Here is a 19,291-nt window from a genome sequence, read left to right on the forward strand (position 1 = left end):
TCCTCCTCCCGGCCTGGGAGGAAGCCTAGGCCTGTTCCCAGGCCGCAAAAGAGGCGGAGGCTGCTCCTCATCGCGGCGATCGCCACGGTGGGAAGCGGCCTCCTCCTCCTCCCGGTCTGGGAGGAAGCCTCAGCAGGCTCCCAGGCCGGGAAAGAGGCAGGGGCCGCTCCTCATCGCGGCGAGCGCCGCGGTGGGAAGCGGCCTCCTCCTCCTCCCTGGCCTCGCGCAAGCCTTGGAGGACCCCGCGGCCGGAGCTCTGACTGCGTAGCCGCCTCGAAGGCCTCGCTGGGGCCTGGGAGGGAGCGTCTCCGCGGCTGGAGCTCCAACCGCGGAGAGCCTTCCCAGGCCTCAGCAAGGCCTTGGAGCCGCCGCGGGGGCTGAGGTGGCCGCGGTGGGCGGGGCCGTCCCGGTTTGGGCGCCAAACCGGACCGGGACCAGGATGGCACCGCCCAAACCGGGATTGTCCCGCCCCCCGGCGGGATATGGCAACCCTAACTGCTGTTGGCATTAGAAAGTTCTCCCTAATGTTTTGTTAAAATTTCCTTTCTTCTAATTTGAATCCATTTTTTCAGTTCCTACTTTCGAGCAGCAGAAAACAAGGTTGCTTGTTTCCTACATTGCAGCCCTTAATCTATTTGAAGATAGCTATCATGTCACCTCTCAGTCTTCCCTTTTCCAGGTTAGACATTCCTAGTTCCCTCAAATCATTTCTTGCAGCAGTTAGTTTTCATTCTTTTTTTACCACTTTGGTTGTTCTCTGGACACATTCCAGCTTATCAGTATCTTTCTTAAGCTATGGTTCCCAGGACTAATCAGTTATTCCAGGAGATGCCTGACCACAGCTGAACAAAGTGTATTGTTTCTTCCCTTGATCTGCACACTACAGTTCAGTTGCTGCAATCTACAAGTGCATTGGCCTTCTTGTTTCTGTGCCACAGTGTTGATTCATGTTTACTTTGGGGTCTACCAAGACCCCTAGTAGCTTCTGCTGTTGCTGTAAGGGGGGAAAAGGAAAAATATCAGTGTACTTCCATATTCAATTGCATATTTATTTTATATTTAACGAATTAAGCATAAAGGTCCAGCATTACACTCCCTTCATCCATATAGATCTAAGGTGTCTAAGAACTTCATAACACAATGCTTGAAAAACAGAATTAGAGCAGGATAATAGCGTCTGTGGGAATACCTTATCACACAATGCTGTGTCTGTCCAGTAGTTGGTCTGTAGTCCATTTTGTCCTGGAGTGTTCTGTCTCATTGATGGCTTGCAATTGTGCTACTTTTCCATTGTTGATGCATGTGTGATAAATTCTTCATGAAGCAGTTCTGATATGTGGGCATATCTGGTACAAGTGGGTGTGATTCTGCTCCCCCCCCCCCCCTTTGCTATTCCCAAGTAGACGGTTTTCCTTTTTTCCCCAATTACTTTTCTTTTGTGTGTAATCGATAGCCATGATTGCACAATTGTAATAAATAGAAATATAAATACAAACTATAAAAGGCATGCTGGGAAGAGCATAAGGCAGGGAGGCGAGGCTATGAAGGCTGACATGTGGAAGACAGAGATCAGGACAGAAGCAGCACTGTGGTGATTTGGAAGAGCTGTGAAAAAGTGAGTGTTCTCAGCCCATTATGTTTGCATTTCCCAGACTAATGCGATAGTAGTGCCTTATAAATATGATGTGATAAAGCTGTGTGCAAAGGAATACTTGTTACTATAAACACTGGTGATTTATTTAGTATGATAGCCATTGACACCAGCCTTTGTGAGAATTCATCAGTAGAGAAGTCTGAGAATTCTAATAATACTTCTAATTAGTGTGAAACAACTGAAGAGCTCCAAGGACAACTCATGCAAATTATATATTTGCAGTTATGTTTATTATAGCCTTATAAAGTAGTGTAGTATTGTGATCCCTACACTGCAGGACTGAGGCTGAAGGATTGTGTTCTGTCAAAAGAAAGGAATGGGTTGGTATTTGAGGTGAAATTTTGCCTATGGTCTCCCTAGCAAGCCGTTTAGCCATTAGCAGCAAAAGCTTCACAAATTGCCATTATGATTATGATTATTATACCTGTTTATATTCCACCTTTTCCCCAGTTTGGGACCCAAGGTGGCTTACAACAGTTAAAAGATAGCTAAAAATCAACAGCAAACAAAGTTAAAAATGTCATTAAACTATCAAAGAATCACAACCTGTTGAAAACGTATAACATTAAAAAGAAGCATCAAAAGATCTCTTCCCCCTCAACAATCCATCCTCAGAGACCAGCCGAAGCAAAAAGGTCTTCACCTGCCTGCAGAAAGGAGGGTGCCAATCTAACCTTTCTGGTAAAGGGAGTCCCTGATCCTGGGAATAGTCATAGAGAAAGCTCTGTCTCATGTTCATGTGTACTTAAAAGGATGCTCAGACAAAGAGAAGGGCCTCTCCCAGAAGATCTAAAAATATGAGCAGGTTTGTACGCTATTCCCTTTTTCAACTTCTTGCCCAAGCCCCCAAGGGCAATGAGATTGGAATCAGGTGTGGAACAAATATGTCTCTGTGTGGCCATACCCCTCCCACCAAAAAAGAGCAAATGAGTGCATTTATTTTAATCAGCTTTTTCCATGCTGGTAGTTCGGAATTGTAAAAGATGTAATGCCACAAGATCTGGACTGCACCGGGTTGGGGAAGCCTGGCTCACCACTTTTTCCTGGCTGTTTTCTTGGTCAAGACAGACTAGCGACACAATATATTTTGGCTTTTAGTGTTAGGAGTCATTATCTGGCAGCACCCTTGATTCTCTCATATTTTGATAATTTCACAATTTCAATAATCATCTTAAAATAATAAATTAGTTTTAGCTTCAAAGGAAACTTTGCAGACTCACATAGTAGATGTCAAAATTGTTCAGAAAGAGTAACACCTTGAAAACAAGAGTTTTTAAAACTTGCCTTTTTGAAAAAAATTAAAAGTCTGTACCTTTTCTTTTCTTTGGCACTGTGTTTTTGTTTTGCTGTTTTTGGTTCTTCCCTCTCTTCAGTATTTTGGTTTTCTTTTAGTTAGTGCCCCCTCCCCCGGCCGCCTTAAATGTTACATCTTACATTTTCTTTTAGTCCCAGCCACAGAAAAACAATTGAATAGGGATTTACCTACATTTTGATTCACAATGGGTTTATTCAAAACTGCGAATAGGATTCAGATAAAATATTTCAGTTGCTTTTCAAAACTACATTTTTACTACTATGTTTACACAGCTCTTCACTGAAGTGGAACCAGATGTGTAACTTTACTGGTTCTTAAACAGTTACCAGTAAATTATGTTACTGTGATACAGGAGCTGCTTGCTGATTTAATCTTCAAGTATAGTTGACCCTCTGTATCCACAGGTTCAGCATCCATGGATTCAAGCATCTACGGCTTGAAAATAATTTAAAAATAAATAAATTCCAAAAAGTAAAACTTGATTTTGCCATTTTATATAAGTGACACCATTTTACTATGCCATTGTATAGAACTGGACTTGAACATCCATGGATTTTGGGATCCACAGAAGGTCCTGGAACCATACTCCAGCAGATAATGAGGGCGTGCTGTACTAATTAACTTACAAATGCTAAATCAACTGGAGTCATAAATAATGTCAGGACTCTGGAGTAATCTGGTGCAAATACTGTTCTCAAGCTTAGTTTCATGAGGACTAATCCAAGTGTATGTATGTATGTACAGTGGACCCTTATTATATGCTGGGGTTTGGTTCCAAGATCCCCCGTGGAAAACAAAATCCGTGGATGCTCAAGTCCCATTAAATATAATGACATAGCAAAATGGTGTCCCTTATAAAAAAATGGAAAATTGAGGTTTGATATTTGAAATTTATACTTTTTTTGAACATTTTCAAACCGTGGATGCTTGAATCTGTCTATAAAAAATCTGTGTATAAGAAGGGCTGACTGTATGTATGTATTTTTGCCAAAGTGGTAGAGGGTTGTTTTCAGTAACTCAAGTTCAAATCCCTACTAGCCCTTGTAGTTCACTGAGGGCTATTGAGGTGATAACAATGAGAGAATTCCATGTGTGCCACCGAAGACTGTATACCAGGAGACAAATGTAATAAATGCAGCTTGAAACACAAGACTGAAGTGTAAGTGCCCATTTTTCTTAACTTATCTGAAGAGTTGGCAGTTGAATTAAGGAAAATGAGCACTATTGGTTTGCACAGTGGGCCCTTGGTATCGGCTGTAGTTTGGTTCGAGGACCCCCACTGGATACCAAAATCTGTGGATGCTCAAGTCTTATTATATACAGTGGGGTAGTAAAATGGTGTCCCTTATATAAAATGAAATGCTTCTGGAATATTTTTTTTAAATATTTTCAAGCCGTGGATGATTGACTTTGTAGATAAAGAACCCATGGATATGGAGAGTTGACTGTATTCTGCATAGCAACTGAACATCATAGTTGCATGTTGATAATTAGTCCAATCCAGGTGCTGTATGGGCACTCAAGAGCTGATTTTTCCATTATGCAGTTTACTCACTTCCTGTATGACATGTCTCTGCTACTTAAACCAGAGGCAATGTCTGCTTTGACCCTGTTGCATTTCATATATCAATGGCAGAGTTGTAGCTGATTCATGCTAACTCAAGTCCATTTTCATTTTTCAAAAGAGTTGGTTGCATCCCTTGTGTTTTCATAAGCTCTAAATCTGCGCATAGCCCAATGGAACATGTCTGACTTCTGGGGCCAGGAGGACATTTTACATCGCCGCCCCGGCCCTTTGGAACACGCTGCCCATAGAGCTCCGCTCAGCTACCTCCCTGGCCCAATTTAGATGGGATTTAAAGACCTTCCTGTTTGGAATTGCATTCCCTGACTAAGGTCTTTTAGGCCTCCTTCCGCCGCACTGGCAACGGGATTGGCTAACCTGGGGCCTTTTGTTTTTATGTTTTATGTAACTGTTGTATGATTTTAATGTTTATTGTTGATTGTATTTTTAATTGCTGTAAACCGCCCTGATCTGATGGAAGGGCGGTATATAAATAAAAATTTTATTTATTTATTTTATTTTTCTTGAATTATTTTCCTTCATTATTTTAGTGAGCCCTAAGGATGGCAGAAGCTAATCATGTCAATTCAGAGTTTGACTTGGTAGAACAACATGACGGCAAACAAAACCATCATCCTAGGATCTCCTTGGAACGTATAGAAAAAAGGACAGATATCAAGGCATGGGTGGTGAAGAAAGTGAAGAAAAAATGCAGCTGCACCACAGCTAAAGCCAAAGATTTGATCTTTAGTTTTCTCCCAGTGCTGAAGTGGCTTCCCAAGTACAATGTGAAGGAAAACATCTTGGGAGATCTGATGTCTGGTTTGATTGTGGGAATCTTATTGGTTCCACAATCCATTGCCTATTCCCTTTTAGCTGGCCAAGAACCCATCTATGGTCTGTACACATCATTTTTTGCAAGCATCATTTATTTCCTCTTTGGAACCTCGCGTCACATCTCTGTTGGCATTTTTGGTGTACTCTGCTTGATGATAGGAGAAGTGGTAGACCGTGAAGTACAGAGAGCTGGCTATGATTCAGACACACATGTTTACATTAATAACAACAGCACATTGGGGCCTCTGACTATGAACCAAACATCACAAACTTTTTGTGACAAAAGTTGCTATGCAATTACTGTTGGAACCACTGTGACTTTTATCGCTGGGATTTACCAGGTAAGACTACCCAAATGGCATGTATTTGTATGATGAATGTTCTTTCTTCTTATTATTGGTATATAGCCTCAGTGTTGCTGTTTTTCTCTTATGAGCTGTAGATAATAATGAAATGTAGGTGTTCATAAACATCCCCATGTCTCGTGAATCAGATGTAGTTTCCCTTCTTTCACATATTTATTTGTGATAGTGAGAGTTATATAGGTTTCCAGTGGAAACTTACTTCATTCGGTTTGAAGAGATGATCCCCCCACCTCAAAAGTGTGTGTGTGTGTGTTATAGTCTTGCACAGCAGTGACAATACTAATACTTAACAGCTCCCACCCTACTGCTGCCAAAGCAGATGGGCAGGGTTCATTAACATCATACATCAGCATTAAAAAAATGTGTTGAGTGAGTTGTTGTGTACTTCTGTTGAGACCAAGTTGTTGTTTGTTTGTTTGTTTGTTTGTTTAAATCCTGTATCTGGCTGCTGTCCTGGAAAGCAGCCAATGGAACAGTTGATAAGGCTGAGGCAAACACATACAAAGCTTTGCAGCAGCAAGAATGCAAATTTAAGTGCACAGTACCAGTCCAGTGTCCAATAGAGCAAAGGCAGTCCAGGGTTCCAGAGAGCAGGTCAGCGAGTCCAGTCCAGGGTCAAGAGTTCTAGGTCAATCCGAGATCTAGGAAGCAAGGGTTCTGGCTACAAAGTCCGAGGGAGTCAGATCCAAACACTTTCGCCAGGAAATGTAGATAGGATCTGACGGAGAAGCTCTGCATCTCACAGCTGTTTATATTTGCCCAGTTCCTAATCACAGCTGTTTGGTGATTGCTGAGCATTTCTCATATAACCCCCAGGAATGCTGGAGGCATGCCTTTTCTGTCCTTCTTTGGCTGAAGGTAGGTACCTGCTTGTCCTGCTCCTCTATGTCTCCCAGGCCTGGAATCTCTGCTGGGGGGAGGCTAGGCTGCTGAGGCTCAGGCTATGCTGGAATTGGCAAAGCAGAGCTAGGGCTTGGCTCAGCCGACTCTGTTAAAGCTGGCAGGGCAGAGCTAGGGCCTGGCTCAGCCTCAGGTTCCACCTGTACCAGAGGGACAAACTCAGCCTCATCCTCTGAATCCTCACCCTGGCTGGCCATGACAACTGCCTTGAAGAGGAGCTTCTCCCTCTACATGCCCACCTGCGAACTGAGATCTGAAGAAGTGGTCTTCATCTGTGTTCCAATAATGGGAACAATATGAAGTGAGAGGGCATGGAAGCAGTCTTTCTTGGCTGTGGTGCCCTGAATGTTGAATGCCTTCTGTTGGAGGTGCAACTTGTGCCAATATTGGTTTATTTCTGACAGCAAGCCAAAACATGCCTTTTATTTAATAATACTGGAGGTTAATTTACCTCAAAACATGCATGTACATGATTCTAAAATTGTTGTAGGCTTTAAACTTGTTTTAGTTTTTGTCTGTTTAATTTTATCTTGTTTAAATTATGTATAGTTTTAAATTGTATACAGTTGCCCCTTCCCTTACACAGGGGATCCATTCTGGACCCCACCACGTAAGGGAAAAAGTGCATAACCTTAAGCCCCATTAGAACTAATGAGGCTCGTTCCCGTGGCACTGCCACGGGCACGCGCCCCATTGCTTCTTCCGGGGTGCGGGAGAAGTCTTTCCAGCGTGGCTTACAGCATATGTTGGAAGCCACATATGACGTGGGCACACTGTATATTGTATGCTGCCCTGAGATTCCACAATAGCGTAGAATCTAATCATCATTACCACCAATCATCATTGGCTAATTGCTTGCAGCAGCTGACCTGACAGTACCACAGGATGCTACACTGTAGTCTAATTCTGTGTGTCACCTGCAACAAAACTTGAACTAAGATAGCCTATTCTAGCACCTGATGAGCTGATATAGAAATTATTTTTGTGTGATTGTGGTTGTAATACTGGACTATGATTAGAAAGATAGTGGACTATGATTTGGAAGATTAGGAAGTCTTATGTAGTGATTAGGAACTGGTTGTAAGGATAAATGGGGATGGGGTGAAGAGAATGTAGACCACACTCATTTCTTGGAGGAAAATGGGATAAACATGTACTATATATTAAGTAAGAAAAATTAGGCATGTTTGCGTGCCATAATATGCCTGAATTCTGGTTTGTTGAGAATGAAGAAGGATGAGGCAGAATCCTGATGCAAACAGTCAGATCACTCCCATTACAAATCACTTCTGTCCATGTTTTGCTTACCATAACAGCCAAACATGGCAAGAGACATCTCATTGTCTTTCTCCCAACAAACCAGAAAAATAAACCGTTTCCTGACTTGTTGGGAGACAGACACAATTTGGGGGATTGGACAGGACAGAAAACAAACCACAGTGAGAAGATGGTTCAGTCATTCTTTCCAACAAGAACACGTTGGCAGTATGCAGTAATATACTGCCTGATCCCCAGCACCTCACTGGATTTTACAGATTTTTAGCTTCATGCAAATAGTCTTTAGTCATGGGCGGGTTACAGACCGCCCATTTGGGGTGGGCTGTACCCGCCCCTTTCCCCGGTGTATCGGGGCCTCAGCGGTCAGAACAGCAGCCGCTGAGGCCCCGATCCGCTGCTTTTCAGGCTGCGGGGAAGCAGCAAAACACCGCTTCCCCGCAGCCTGAAAAGGGATGTCCCTGGGGCTTTAAGCCCCAAGGACACCCCGCGGCGGCGGGGAGGAGGAGAAAGGGGCCGCTTGGCCCCTTTCTCCCTTGCTTCGCTGGGCGCAGCCGTCTGAAGGCTGCGCCCAGCGACGCAAAGCGGTGCCGTAAACCAGGAAGGAGCTCTGAAACGGAGCTCCTTCCTGGTCCGCGCAAAGGGCGCACTAAGCGGCCTGGCGTGGACCGACGACTTCACGTCCGCGCCGCCCCGTATAGAGGCGGCACGGTCGTGACGTCGTCATGGCGGCCCCCATGTGGAAGGGGAGCCGCCATTTTGTACGAACTCAGTTCGTACTAGGATTATGGGGGTGCGGAAGCACCGCACCTTCCTAACCCTAGTACGGACTGACTCCGTACTTTCATGGCGGTGTATAACCCGCCATAATCTCTACCCTATAGAGGAGCATGAGCTGGGTTAGTATAGTTTATTTTAATGTTCTTCATTTCTATCCCAGTTGAATGTATTGCATCCCACTCTGCAGAACTCCCTGTTGTTTTTCCTCATGGCATCAGTTGGTGTGCCTAAGCAAGCTGAACAAACAAACTGGAACCCAACTCTTTAGTTTGCTTTTCCCTGTGCATTTGCCCAGTTCATCCAGTTCACTCAATTGAGTAATTGCCAAGAGATCCAAGTTCTAACACAGATTGGTGGGGATGGTGGAGGAGGGGACACTGATCTGCCCATCTCATGATGTTAGAAGGTCAAAACTCTGTTGTGACATCAGATATCACATATTAATGTTTAGTTAACTGTGTAAAGACACAAACAACCTAAATCAAACAAGCGTGGACCAACACTACAAGTGGACCATCACACAAAATTGTAAAGCAGATGCCTACATAACATAGATGCACAACTGATGCACAATGAGAAAATGCATTATGTGTTGCATTGTTGAAAAATGTAAATTAAAAAAGGTATTTGCAAGCCCAAAAAGGTTAAATGTAAAAATCCAAAAAGGGAAATAATCTTTTAAATAAAAAAGAATACCTCATATCTTGCCTAAAGAACCTGAAACAAACTAATTAATATTTCACCTCACACTCATCATGTTTTTGAGTTGCAATTGGATTCATTATTGCACAGTTGTATCTGAAAATATTACCTTGTTATTTTTTATTTCCCTTGTGGTACAAGTTTGTTTTCTGATCTTTTTGCCTTTCTTTTCAGGTTGCCATGGGCTTTTTCCAGGTGGGCTTTATCTCTGTATACCTCTCTGATTCCTTGCTCAGCGGATTTGTTACAGGTGCCTCCTTCACTATCCTTACTTCACAAGCTAAATACCTGCTGGGTCTAGATATTCCTCGGAGCAATGGCATTGGTTCCTTTATAACCACATGGATAAACATATTCAAAAACATCCACAAAACCAACTTCTGTGACCTGATCACCAGTTCCCTGTGTTTTCTTGTTCTTATCCCAACTAAAGAGTTGAATGAGCGGTACAAATCCAAACTAAAGGCTCCCATGCCCACTGAGCTGTTGGTAGTTATAGTAGCTACACTGGTATCTCATTTTGGAAAGTTGAAAGAGAAGTATGGCTCCAGTGTTTCTGGGCACATCCCAACAGGGTTTCTGCCACCACAACCACCAGACTGGAGTCTCATCCCCAGCATAGCTTTGGATGCAGTGGCCATAGCCATTATTGGCTTTGCTATAACTGTGTCTCTTTCTGAGATGTTTGCCAAGAAGCATGGCTATACAGTTAAACCCAACCAGGAAATGTATGCCATTGGCTTCTGCAACATCATTCCTTCGTTTTTTCACTGCATCACAACTAGTGCAGCCCTTGCCAAAACCCTTGTCAAAGAGTCAACTGGCTGCAGGACTCAGATATCTGGTGTGGTGACTGCCTTGGTCATCTTGTTAGTCCTACTTGTGATTGCTCCTCTCTTCTATTCCCTTCAGAAATGTGTGCTAGGGGTCATAACCATTGTCAATCTCAGAGGAGCCTTGCGGAAGTTGGGTGATCTACCTAAAATGTGGAGATTAAGCAAAGTGGACACAGTGATCTGGACTGTCACTATGTTGTCTTCAGCACTGATAAGTACTGAACTTGGCCTTCTGATTGGGGTCTGCTTTTCACTGGTGTGTGTTGTTCTGCGGACTCAGAAACCAGAAGGACATTTACTGGGCTGGGTGCCAGATTCTGAAATCTATGAACCCCTTCCTGTCTATAAGGACCTTCAGACTAAGCCTGGCATCCAAGTTTTCCGGTTTGAAGCGCCCATTTATTATGCCAATAAAGAGAGCTTCAAGTCCATGCTATACAAGCAGACTGGAATAAATCCTGTGTTGGAGCTGGCAGCAAAGAAGAAAATAGAGAAGCGAAAGTTTAGTGGAAAACCAGCCAATGCCAATGGAAACCAGGCAGAGACTTCAGTGCAGCTTGTCAGTCAGCAGTTTGAGTTCCATACCATAGTGATTGACTGCTGTGCAGTGCAGTTCTTAGATACGGCGGGGATCCACACACTGAAAGAAATTCACAAGGATTATGAGGAAATTGGCATCCAGGTACTGCTGGCTCAGTGCAATCCCTCTGTGAGGGATTCCCTTCATCAAGGGGAGTATGTCAAAAAAGAGGAGACAAAATTCCTCTTTCATAGTGTGCACCAGGCTGTGGAATATGCACTGTGTGCTTCTAAGCAGAATGGGTGCTGTGCTTCCGAAGGTCAGTGTAGAGGAAAAAATCAGAGTGTAGCAAAATGCAGGCAATAGCAAACCTATGAGTATTGGTCTTTTGCTCAGATGGTTGTAAAGGGCTATTCGTGTTATTCATATATTGTTGATCATACAAGATCATAAACAAAGGTGTTTTGATGCTTTAATTTTGCTCTGCTTGGAAGGGCATTAACAAACAAGTAATGAGTAATTGTGGATTGTTATGTCCACAGTTCATTTTGGACACAGCAGAGCCAATACTCTCAAAACTACATGTGCCTTGTACCTCTTGTGCTCTTTTTTATGTGTTCATGTCCAAGTTGTTCTCCTCACAGTGATGGTCCCCTATGCAGAAAGTGTTATCCTTTTTAGATGGGCCTTCACTTTGAAACAAAAATAAATGGTTTGGATCCTAACATTAGTGATCCAGGGCAGGTTAATAGAAAGAAGGTTTTATGCCACCTGTCCTTCCCTGAATACCCTTCACAGTAGGATGAGTAGAAGATCCTGGGTGCAGGATGGGAGTAGCTGTGAAGGAAAGGATCACCTTGGATTTGGTGGAAGGCCACTAACATGGAAATTTCTCCAAATATCCCATCCCATATTGCTGAGGAAGGCCCAAGACTCTCTGGAGAGGGTTTTTTTGTTGTTGTTGAGCCCCCCCCCCCAAAGGTGGCATCAAGAAGATGGGAAGCTCCCCACCCCCAAACTTCCTTCCATTCCCTTACTTCAGGATCTTTTATCATGCTGGTGGATTTAAGTAATCATTCTCCACAATTTAGGGCAAATCAGCTTGCCTTTTCACACTCCTTTGATATGTCTGAGAGAGTCTTGAGAACAGACATGAAGCTGAGTTCTGAGCTCCTACTAAAACCATACTGAGATCTTTCTGCTCATGTGGTAAAGCCAATTACAAGTGCCTTTACTAGAAGTTCAAATAAGGAAAGAACAGGTTGTTAGCTGTTTCATAAGTTAGAGTTTTAGTTGTATTATCTTTTATGAAACAAGCTGGATACTTAATTAACTTAAGACATTTTTTCTGGAAGCCAAAACACCTACCATTCTTTTCAGAAAATTAATTGCTGCAGGTTACTCAGAACTTGTAAATCACACCCTTCCCTGCCTCCAAAAGTTCTCCTTTGTGAGCCAAGTAATGTTGCATAAGGAATCTGTTGAAGAAGTAATTGTACAGGTATATTATTTCATTACATTTTTTAAAACTGGGCATGTCCCAAAGTCTTTGTTGGGAAATTTAATTCATTACGTTGTTTTGAAGTGCCCCATATGTCAGGTATGCAAACTGAGAATGCAATAAAAATCTTGTAGAGTCACTTTAAACCAAACATCTCTTTCTCTTACCTTTTGGTGGTACAGGATTTACTTAAATGCAGGATTAGGCATTCGTATATTCAGTGGCAAAGAGGTTTTTAAAACATTTGTTTCTGGAAAAACAATTATTTGCATAATATTTCTGATTAGGAACTTTACCTGAGAACATTATGTAACATAGTATAATGGATGACAGAAGAGAGGAAGCTGTGTGATCCTACTGGCATGCTTATTGGCATGCCTAACATTTTAAAAAAAGGGACTATGACAAGTTCATTTTGATATGAGCTTGCGGGGGAAGGGGAGTAAGCAATGTTAAAATGCCTTTTTAAGTACTGAGTGAACTGCCAAGTGGGATTGTTTTCTGCATTGCAGGAAGAGCTTGGAAATGTTATATTTTGGACTACAGTTTCTAGAATCTTCCAGATGGCATGGCAACTAAGGTTCTGGGAGCTGTAGTTCTAAAAAAAGTAAAACTTCTAGATTCTGTCAGACTTTGTGTAGCACAGAAATTTAAAAATGGAAAGAAGGACCAAGTATTTGTACATCGTGGAACTAGATTCCACAGAATATATGCCAAAAAAGAACCAATCAACAGTTTCATCTGTAAGCTTAAAACATTTGATCAGTGAGAGATAAACATTTTTTTTTTACTTTTGAGAGATCATAGAGGAATTTAACAAAGGGACTGATGTCAGAGGGGCTGATCCCTTCCCAATCAGACTAACCTGCATATCATCCAGCTTCTTGTTTCCGTCTTGCTTTTAGGAAGTCCATCAACATGGTAGGAAGGTCCTCTTTCACTCTTCCCCCCATGTCCAGCAAGTTAATATTCAGTGCTATATATAGAGAGTGCCTTTGAACCTGGAGCCACCGTATAACCATGGTGGCAGAATTTTGCAGAGGTGTTTTTTTTTTTTTTTGGAATATAATGGCCCTGCTGGTTGGGGCATTCTTGGAGTGGTACTCCAAAAATTTTTGAAGAGCTCTTCCATCATGACTAGTAGCTGTAGCTGTGCCTTTCCTCCATGATGGTCTAATTCTTTGAGAAAGCTAGTAGCCTTCACCATATCTTGTGCTTGGGAAGTATAGACTTTATTTTGAAACTTGAAACACTCAATTTCATGGGGTGATCCTGAATTTCAGTAGTCTGTTTTGAAGAAGGCCAGCTTCTCTTCTCCATTTGCACCTGTTGCAGACAATCCTTCAATTTGGAGATAAAGTGTGCCTTAGGTGTGTGCTTTTAGTAGCAGCTCAGTTTAAGTCACAGGTAGACAAAGTATAGCTTGTAGGCTTTGTGCTCCCCCTGGGGGTCATTTTGTCCTTCAGAATGCCCTCTTGGGAGGCATGTTTGGTAGTCACCTAGACTCCCTAGGGATCAAACAAACATTTTGGGGAAAAAATAAAGAAATATTTGCCCCCAAATGCCCTGTGTTCCCTCCCACCACATTTTGCCCCCACCAGGGCAATTTAGCCCCAGGAGAAGCCTTTTATGAAGCAGGAAATGACTTGCACTCACTACCTGCTTTTTTAAAAGGTCTATTCTGGGGCTAAAATACCTGAAGAAGAGCCAAAAACATGGTGAATATGTTCCTCGTGTTCTCTAGAGGGGCAACAAGCACACAAGTAAATTTGAGTGAAATGTTGTGCAGCCCCTCGTGCTCTTCTGAGGGGCTAATTCATCCTCCTACAAATTCCACAGTTGGCCACACCTGGTTTAAGCGAATATGAATTGTTCAGCTCATTTTATAATCAAAGTTATCCCAAGTAGTAGTGTAGTTTTGTATTGCTTTCTTTGTTTTTTATATAGCCCTTTTGAAACTCTGAAATAGAAAGTCACAACTGTGCTGCAGTACTTTCCACAGCCTCCCAACTTATACAATTTGGACAGGAGCCTTGTCTTCCAGGTAGGCTTGTCATCTTCTTCTACAGAAGAGTTTTGCCCTAATGGCTATATTGTAGTCAGAAACTTGCAAGGCAGAGATTGTTTCTAGAAATTGTTGCAGAGAATCCAGCCTTTTTTGGACACAGGTACCAATCAGTGTTGTGTGCTTAGAAATGTGTAAGACTGTGTGTACTCCTTGCAGCAGTACTAAAGTGTCTTCCAAAATGTAGGGTAGGAAGTCTCCTTAAGGTGATAGATACTATACCTGTTTCCCATTAGAGAGCTCTGCAAGCTCACATGCTACATTTAAGATTGGAAATGTCCAGCTGAAAAAAATAACGAGAAGAGTAAATAAACTTAAGATAATAGTAATGGAAGTATTTTCTTTATTATTATGATTATTCCCATTTTATGGGAAGTTCTGATTTATTCTAGCTAAATTTCTAATTGAAAGAGCATCATTTTTGTTGTTTTTCTGTGCCTTGAAGTGGTTTCCAATTTATGATGACCCCAAGGCAACTTTAGAATGAGGTTTTCTGGGGCTGAGAGAATATGACTCGCCCAAGGTCGCCTAATGGGTTTCCATTGGTTGAGTGGGGAATCAAACTCTAATCTCCAGAGTCTTTGTCCAACACTCAAACCATTACACCATGCTGGGAGGATAAATAGAACTAGAAAAGTGAAATTCTTACATGGGTTTTCACTCACCATCTGATCAGCAGCATTTCTCCATTCAAACTGCTTTGCCATCTATGCACCGTGGTTGGTTCTCTATGGTCTGTTTCTTCTCTATTATTAAGACCTGGTGAAAAGGTAAAAGGTGGGGATGTCAGTGATTCTCCATTCAAAAGTCAGTTTTGGGCATCAAGTTAACATAATTGGAGCTGTCTGGGGTTGTTCCTATCTATGGCTTCAGACTGCCTGGCAATGTTGCTGATGTGGAAATTCTCCTTTATTTGTCTACAGAGCCAGATTTTGTGGGTGGAAATGTACAGTCTGCTCAACAATATGCAGCTTATCATCAAGTATAAGACCTATTAAGTTGAAACAAGATAGGTTTCTGTTGCTGAGAATTTCACCTTTTAGTACCCCAAAGCCCTATAATAGCCTTTGTCAGCTGGTGTGAGAGAAGTTTTAAATTTTTGGAGCTCCTCTGTTATGCTAACAGCAGGGAATTATGGGAATTAATCTCCACAGAATTTCAGTTACAAATTTAATGTGCATGTTAATTTGTCTTTTCTTCCCCTCTTACAGCTGTTGTTTATAGCAGTTTTTCTTGCTCCTCGTGTATCTACTGCACTATAAATTCTGGCATTTAATAACTTGACAGATTTTTCTTCTTAAACAACACATGTAATTTCAATAAATTACACAGTGGTAGTTTTAATCTGGAATTTACAAGATTGTAAGCCATAAACATTGGTTCTTGTGCTTGTCTTACTTGCTGGAACATTTTCTGTCTTCAATCATATCACCACTGTTTTCATTACAGGGTGTGTCTTAAGCCATTTTGGTGTTTGCTCTTTGGCAAAAATGCCAAAGGGTATCATAAAGCCAAAAAAGGCATGGCATGTAGTTTACAGTAAACTGAACCATTATTTCTGCCTATCCATCCAATCTATTTTTACTGTATCTTGATTGTGGAACAATTCAAAGCACTTTTAAAAGACCATCCTCCTCCTCCCCGCTCTCTCTGTGTATGTTCCTTTAATTTGCCTGTTGATTTATGGTGACCCCATCAATTCCCTAGGGTTTTCTTAGACAAGAAAAACTCAGAGGTGGCTTTGCCAGTTCCTTCCTCTGAATTATAAACCTTTTACAACACCGGTGTTCATTGGTGCTCGCCCATCCAAGTACTAACCAGGTCTGATCTTGCTTAGCTGGTACCTTTAGTGTATTTAAGCAGTAACTACATCACAAGGCTAGATGAATTCAGATATGGAAAACATTTTTCTGGTGGGTAAGATTTAAGAACAACATTTCCCTGTTGGTTTGGATATAGTCAATTTCTTGAAATGCTGATAGAGTGATACAGGTTGAGTCTCTCTTGTCCAAAATCCCCAAATCCAAAATATTTCAGAATCCAAAATTGTCCACATGGGTGGCTGCCATCGCCATGACACACTGGTTCGGTGTACATAAACGTTGTTTCATGCACAACATTATTAAAACTATTGTGTATAAAATTATCTTCAGACTATGTTTATAATGTATTTCTGAAGCATAAATCAATTTAATGTTAGACTTGGGTCCCATGTCCAAGATATCTTATGTATATGTAAAATTTCCAAAGTCCAAAAAACTCTGAAATTTTAAACACTTCTAGTCTCAAACATTTTGGATAAGGGAGACTCAACCTGTATCTTCATTGTTGGGGAGCCCTAACAGTTTGATCATGTACACAACAATTGCAAAGTGAATATCAATTACAGCCTTTCCTTCTGATCTGTCTACTTTCCATAAATGTTCCCCTCCATTGATCCTTTCCAGAAGTACCATCACTCTGCACATATGGTCACCATGAAAGGGAATTATATTTCCCAGCAACTGAAAACGTCTTGCCTTCTTTACATCCTATACAAAAGAGGCATGTAATCGACTTTTGTGTATATAAATAGCAATCAGAAAGACCAAAGCTGGGGGTGTTGTGCATGTATCTCTCTCTTATTTTGTTGGACACATGCCTTACTTCACTTACATGCTGTTTGGCAAAATGGCTGTCACAGGCATCCGGGGATTGTGGGGCATCTGGGTCGTCCTCTCCCTTGTTAATTAAATGCAGTATCAAAGTTGTACTGTTTGTACAGTTCTTGGCTAAAGTACCTAAAGAATATCAGGTTGAAACAACTTGTGCAATGTTTAAAAACAAAGTGCTGTAACTGCTTGATCAAATAGCTTTGTGAAATAGCTGTATTTTTAAATGTCTGTATTTTCCCCAAACTGTAAAGATTGCTTGAGATGCAAAAAAGGAACCTGACTGTAAATAAATGTCATGCCGCCTCCTGTATAGTTACCCTCCAGCTGTTAAAATGTAGTACTAGCATCTCCCAAATGTGACAAACCGAATTTTATATGAAATTTCATAAGACTGCTTTATATTTACTATTAAAATATTTTTGAAACATTATTTATGTTATTTTGTACTTCTTATTTGGTCGTTGTTTTATAAATAGCCCCAGCCTCTATGATGACTTTATCCAATTTGAGCCAAGCTGAATTCCTATAACGAGAATGGCGGTGGACCCATCTCTTTGTCTGTTGAGGATGATACATAGTATAAAGAACATCTAGGGGTAGCCGTGTTGGCCATATAGCAAATCCAGTAACTTCCAAATAATGATATCTTTATTGGGCCAAACAGAATGCACAATTACATGTTGCAAGCTTTCAAAGTCACACTGGCTTCTTGATCAGGCAAACAGGAGAAATAAATTGAAGATGTTAGCCATAGGCCTGCATTTTCTGTTTCTGGTCTTAGTTCAGATGGTAGGGAGGGCTTGCTGCAGTCTGGCATCTCTCCTTTGGCCATGCGGTCACTGGTAGATTTTCAGACTAGGAAATTTAATGTCTATTTGCAAATCCAATAACATCAGAACAAGCACCCATTCTGTTGGCCAATGGTTGTAGGATATGTCACCTTTGACAAAAGCGGAAGTGAATTTGATTGACAACAGAGGAGGCTCCATTTTAAAGCGGTACTGCAAATGTGAACTTCAGAGAGGCAAATTGCATCAATCAAGGTAAAGGCTGGGAGATTCGGTATGGGGGTAACCGGATCTTCCCAGTTCTATCCAGGGCAAATGGGCTAGTGAGAATGGGGCCTGGGTTTCTCCTGTATAGTCTTTTGAGGATGGAGAAGCTGGAGGGAAAACAGTGTTTGGGGAAGTTCATAAATTAGACTACAGGTCTCTCCATGACTGCTCTATGTTCTGGAAAAGAGACATGCCCAAGGAAATTTACTGTGTAGAGCTCACAAATATCTTTACCTTAATTTTTCCACATGAAAGCTCATCCAGCTAGGCACTCACAAGTTACTGGATGTGCTTAATGTTGAATGCAGGAATAAAATAGGAGAAATGAAGTGGGGCTGAAAGTCTTGAGTGCATCAGAAATGGAAAGAGTGCTTTCAACAGTAAGGCACATATTTTTGTACTTTCTTTAGGTGTCACTTGACATAATCCCAGAGGTGCTTGCAAACCATCAAATGCCTCTTGTTTTGTAGGGGTCAGATAATGTCATGGTCTCAATCTCTCTGTGTCTCTCTGTTAGGTGAACATGGTGCCAGCTGCTCTCACTTCCTGGCTCAAGTTTCCACAACCTTTTTCCCAGCTCTATTTTTAAAAAATACAAAATCACTTCTGTCTGTATGAACCCACTAGCAACTGTGCTGGGGAATGGGGAGCAGATGCAGGAAATCTTTACATGGGCCGTGCAGACATCTGAACAAGAAACATGTAAGAAAATCCCAGTGTTGTGTATTTCAAGCACACTGGAGGGGGTTTGTTACAGTAACAATCTGCAACAAATGATTATTTGGTTTGCTAAAAATATGATGCTATACAGATTCCTTTTTTAGTGGGAGATAATTTATGGTTCAGTTTACTGAATACAGAAAGCACAACTGTGTCCTTGCTCTGAAGAAAAAAGGAGAGAAATACACGGGGGGGGGGGCGGAGTTTGTTAGTGAATGAATGGATGTGTTTTTCTGTGGATGAGTGTGTGTGTGGCTCAGGCAGGCAAAATGTGGTCCTTGGGCATCCCAAGGATACTTTTCCTGCCCTTACCACCTTCAGACCCCCATCCTTTTTCTGGCCAAAACAAGAAAAAGAAAAGGTGAATTGCTGCTCCTGGAAGCCTCCATTAGAGTTGGCAGGTCAGGAACATCCCTAGTCCTGAGATTTCAGGACCGAAATTTGAGATCTAGGGATGTCCTCTGACTGCAAGGGGTTGGTCCATTAAGCATCATATATCAAACATCAGCTATATTTGATAGAGCATATTACTTAAATAATAAAACGCA

General features: G+C 41.8%; 1 protein-coding gene across 1 annotated transcript; it reads left to right on the top strand.

Moving 5' to 3' along the window:
• The first annotated feature begins 577 nt into the window (after nucleotides 1-577).
• LOC149321931 (sulfate transporter-like) lies at nucleotides 578-17,382 on the top strand. Its single transcript, XM_089531588.1, has 3 exons — nucleotides 578-1,615; nucleotides 5,085-5,711; nucleotides 9,567-17,382. The coding sequence occupies exons 2-3, from the start codon at nucleotides 5,097-5,099 to the stop codon at nucleotides 11,112-11,114; spliced, it is 2,163 nt and encodes a 720-aa protein (XP_089387714.1). The 5' UTR covers nucleotides 578-1,615; nucleotides 5,085-5,096; the 3' UTR covers nucleotides 11,115-17,382.
• Nucleotides 17,383-19,291: the final 1,909 nt, after the last annotated feature.

The sequence above is a fragment of the Sceloporus occidentalis genome, unplaced genomic scaffold (genome assembly GCF_023333645.1).
Source record: "Sceloporus occidentalis isolate IW3139 unplaced genomic scaffold, rSceOcc1.0.p SCAF_1, whole genome shotgun sequence".
In the NCBI taxonomy this organism is placed as follows: domain Eukaryota; kingdom Metazoa; phylum Chordata; class Lepidosauria; order Squamata; family Phrynosomatidae; genus Sceloporus; species Sceloporus occidentalis.

Bases quoted from the DNA above. Each gene is read 5' to 3' on its own strand.
- LOC149321931 (XM_089531588.1), top strand. From the start codon at position 5,097: ATGGCAGAAGCTAATCATGTCAATTCAGAGTTTGACTTGGTAGAACAA. The intron at 5,712-9,566 runs GTAAGACTACCC...CTTTCTTTTCAG, and splicing joins TTATCGCTGGGATTTACCAG to GTTGCCATGGGCTTTTTCCA.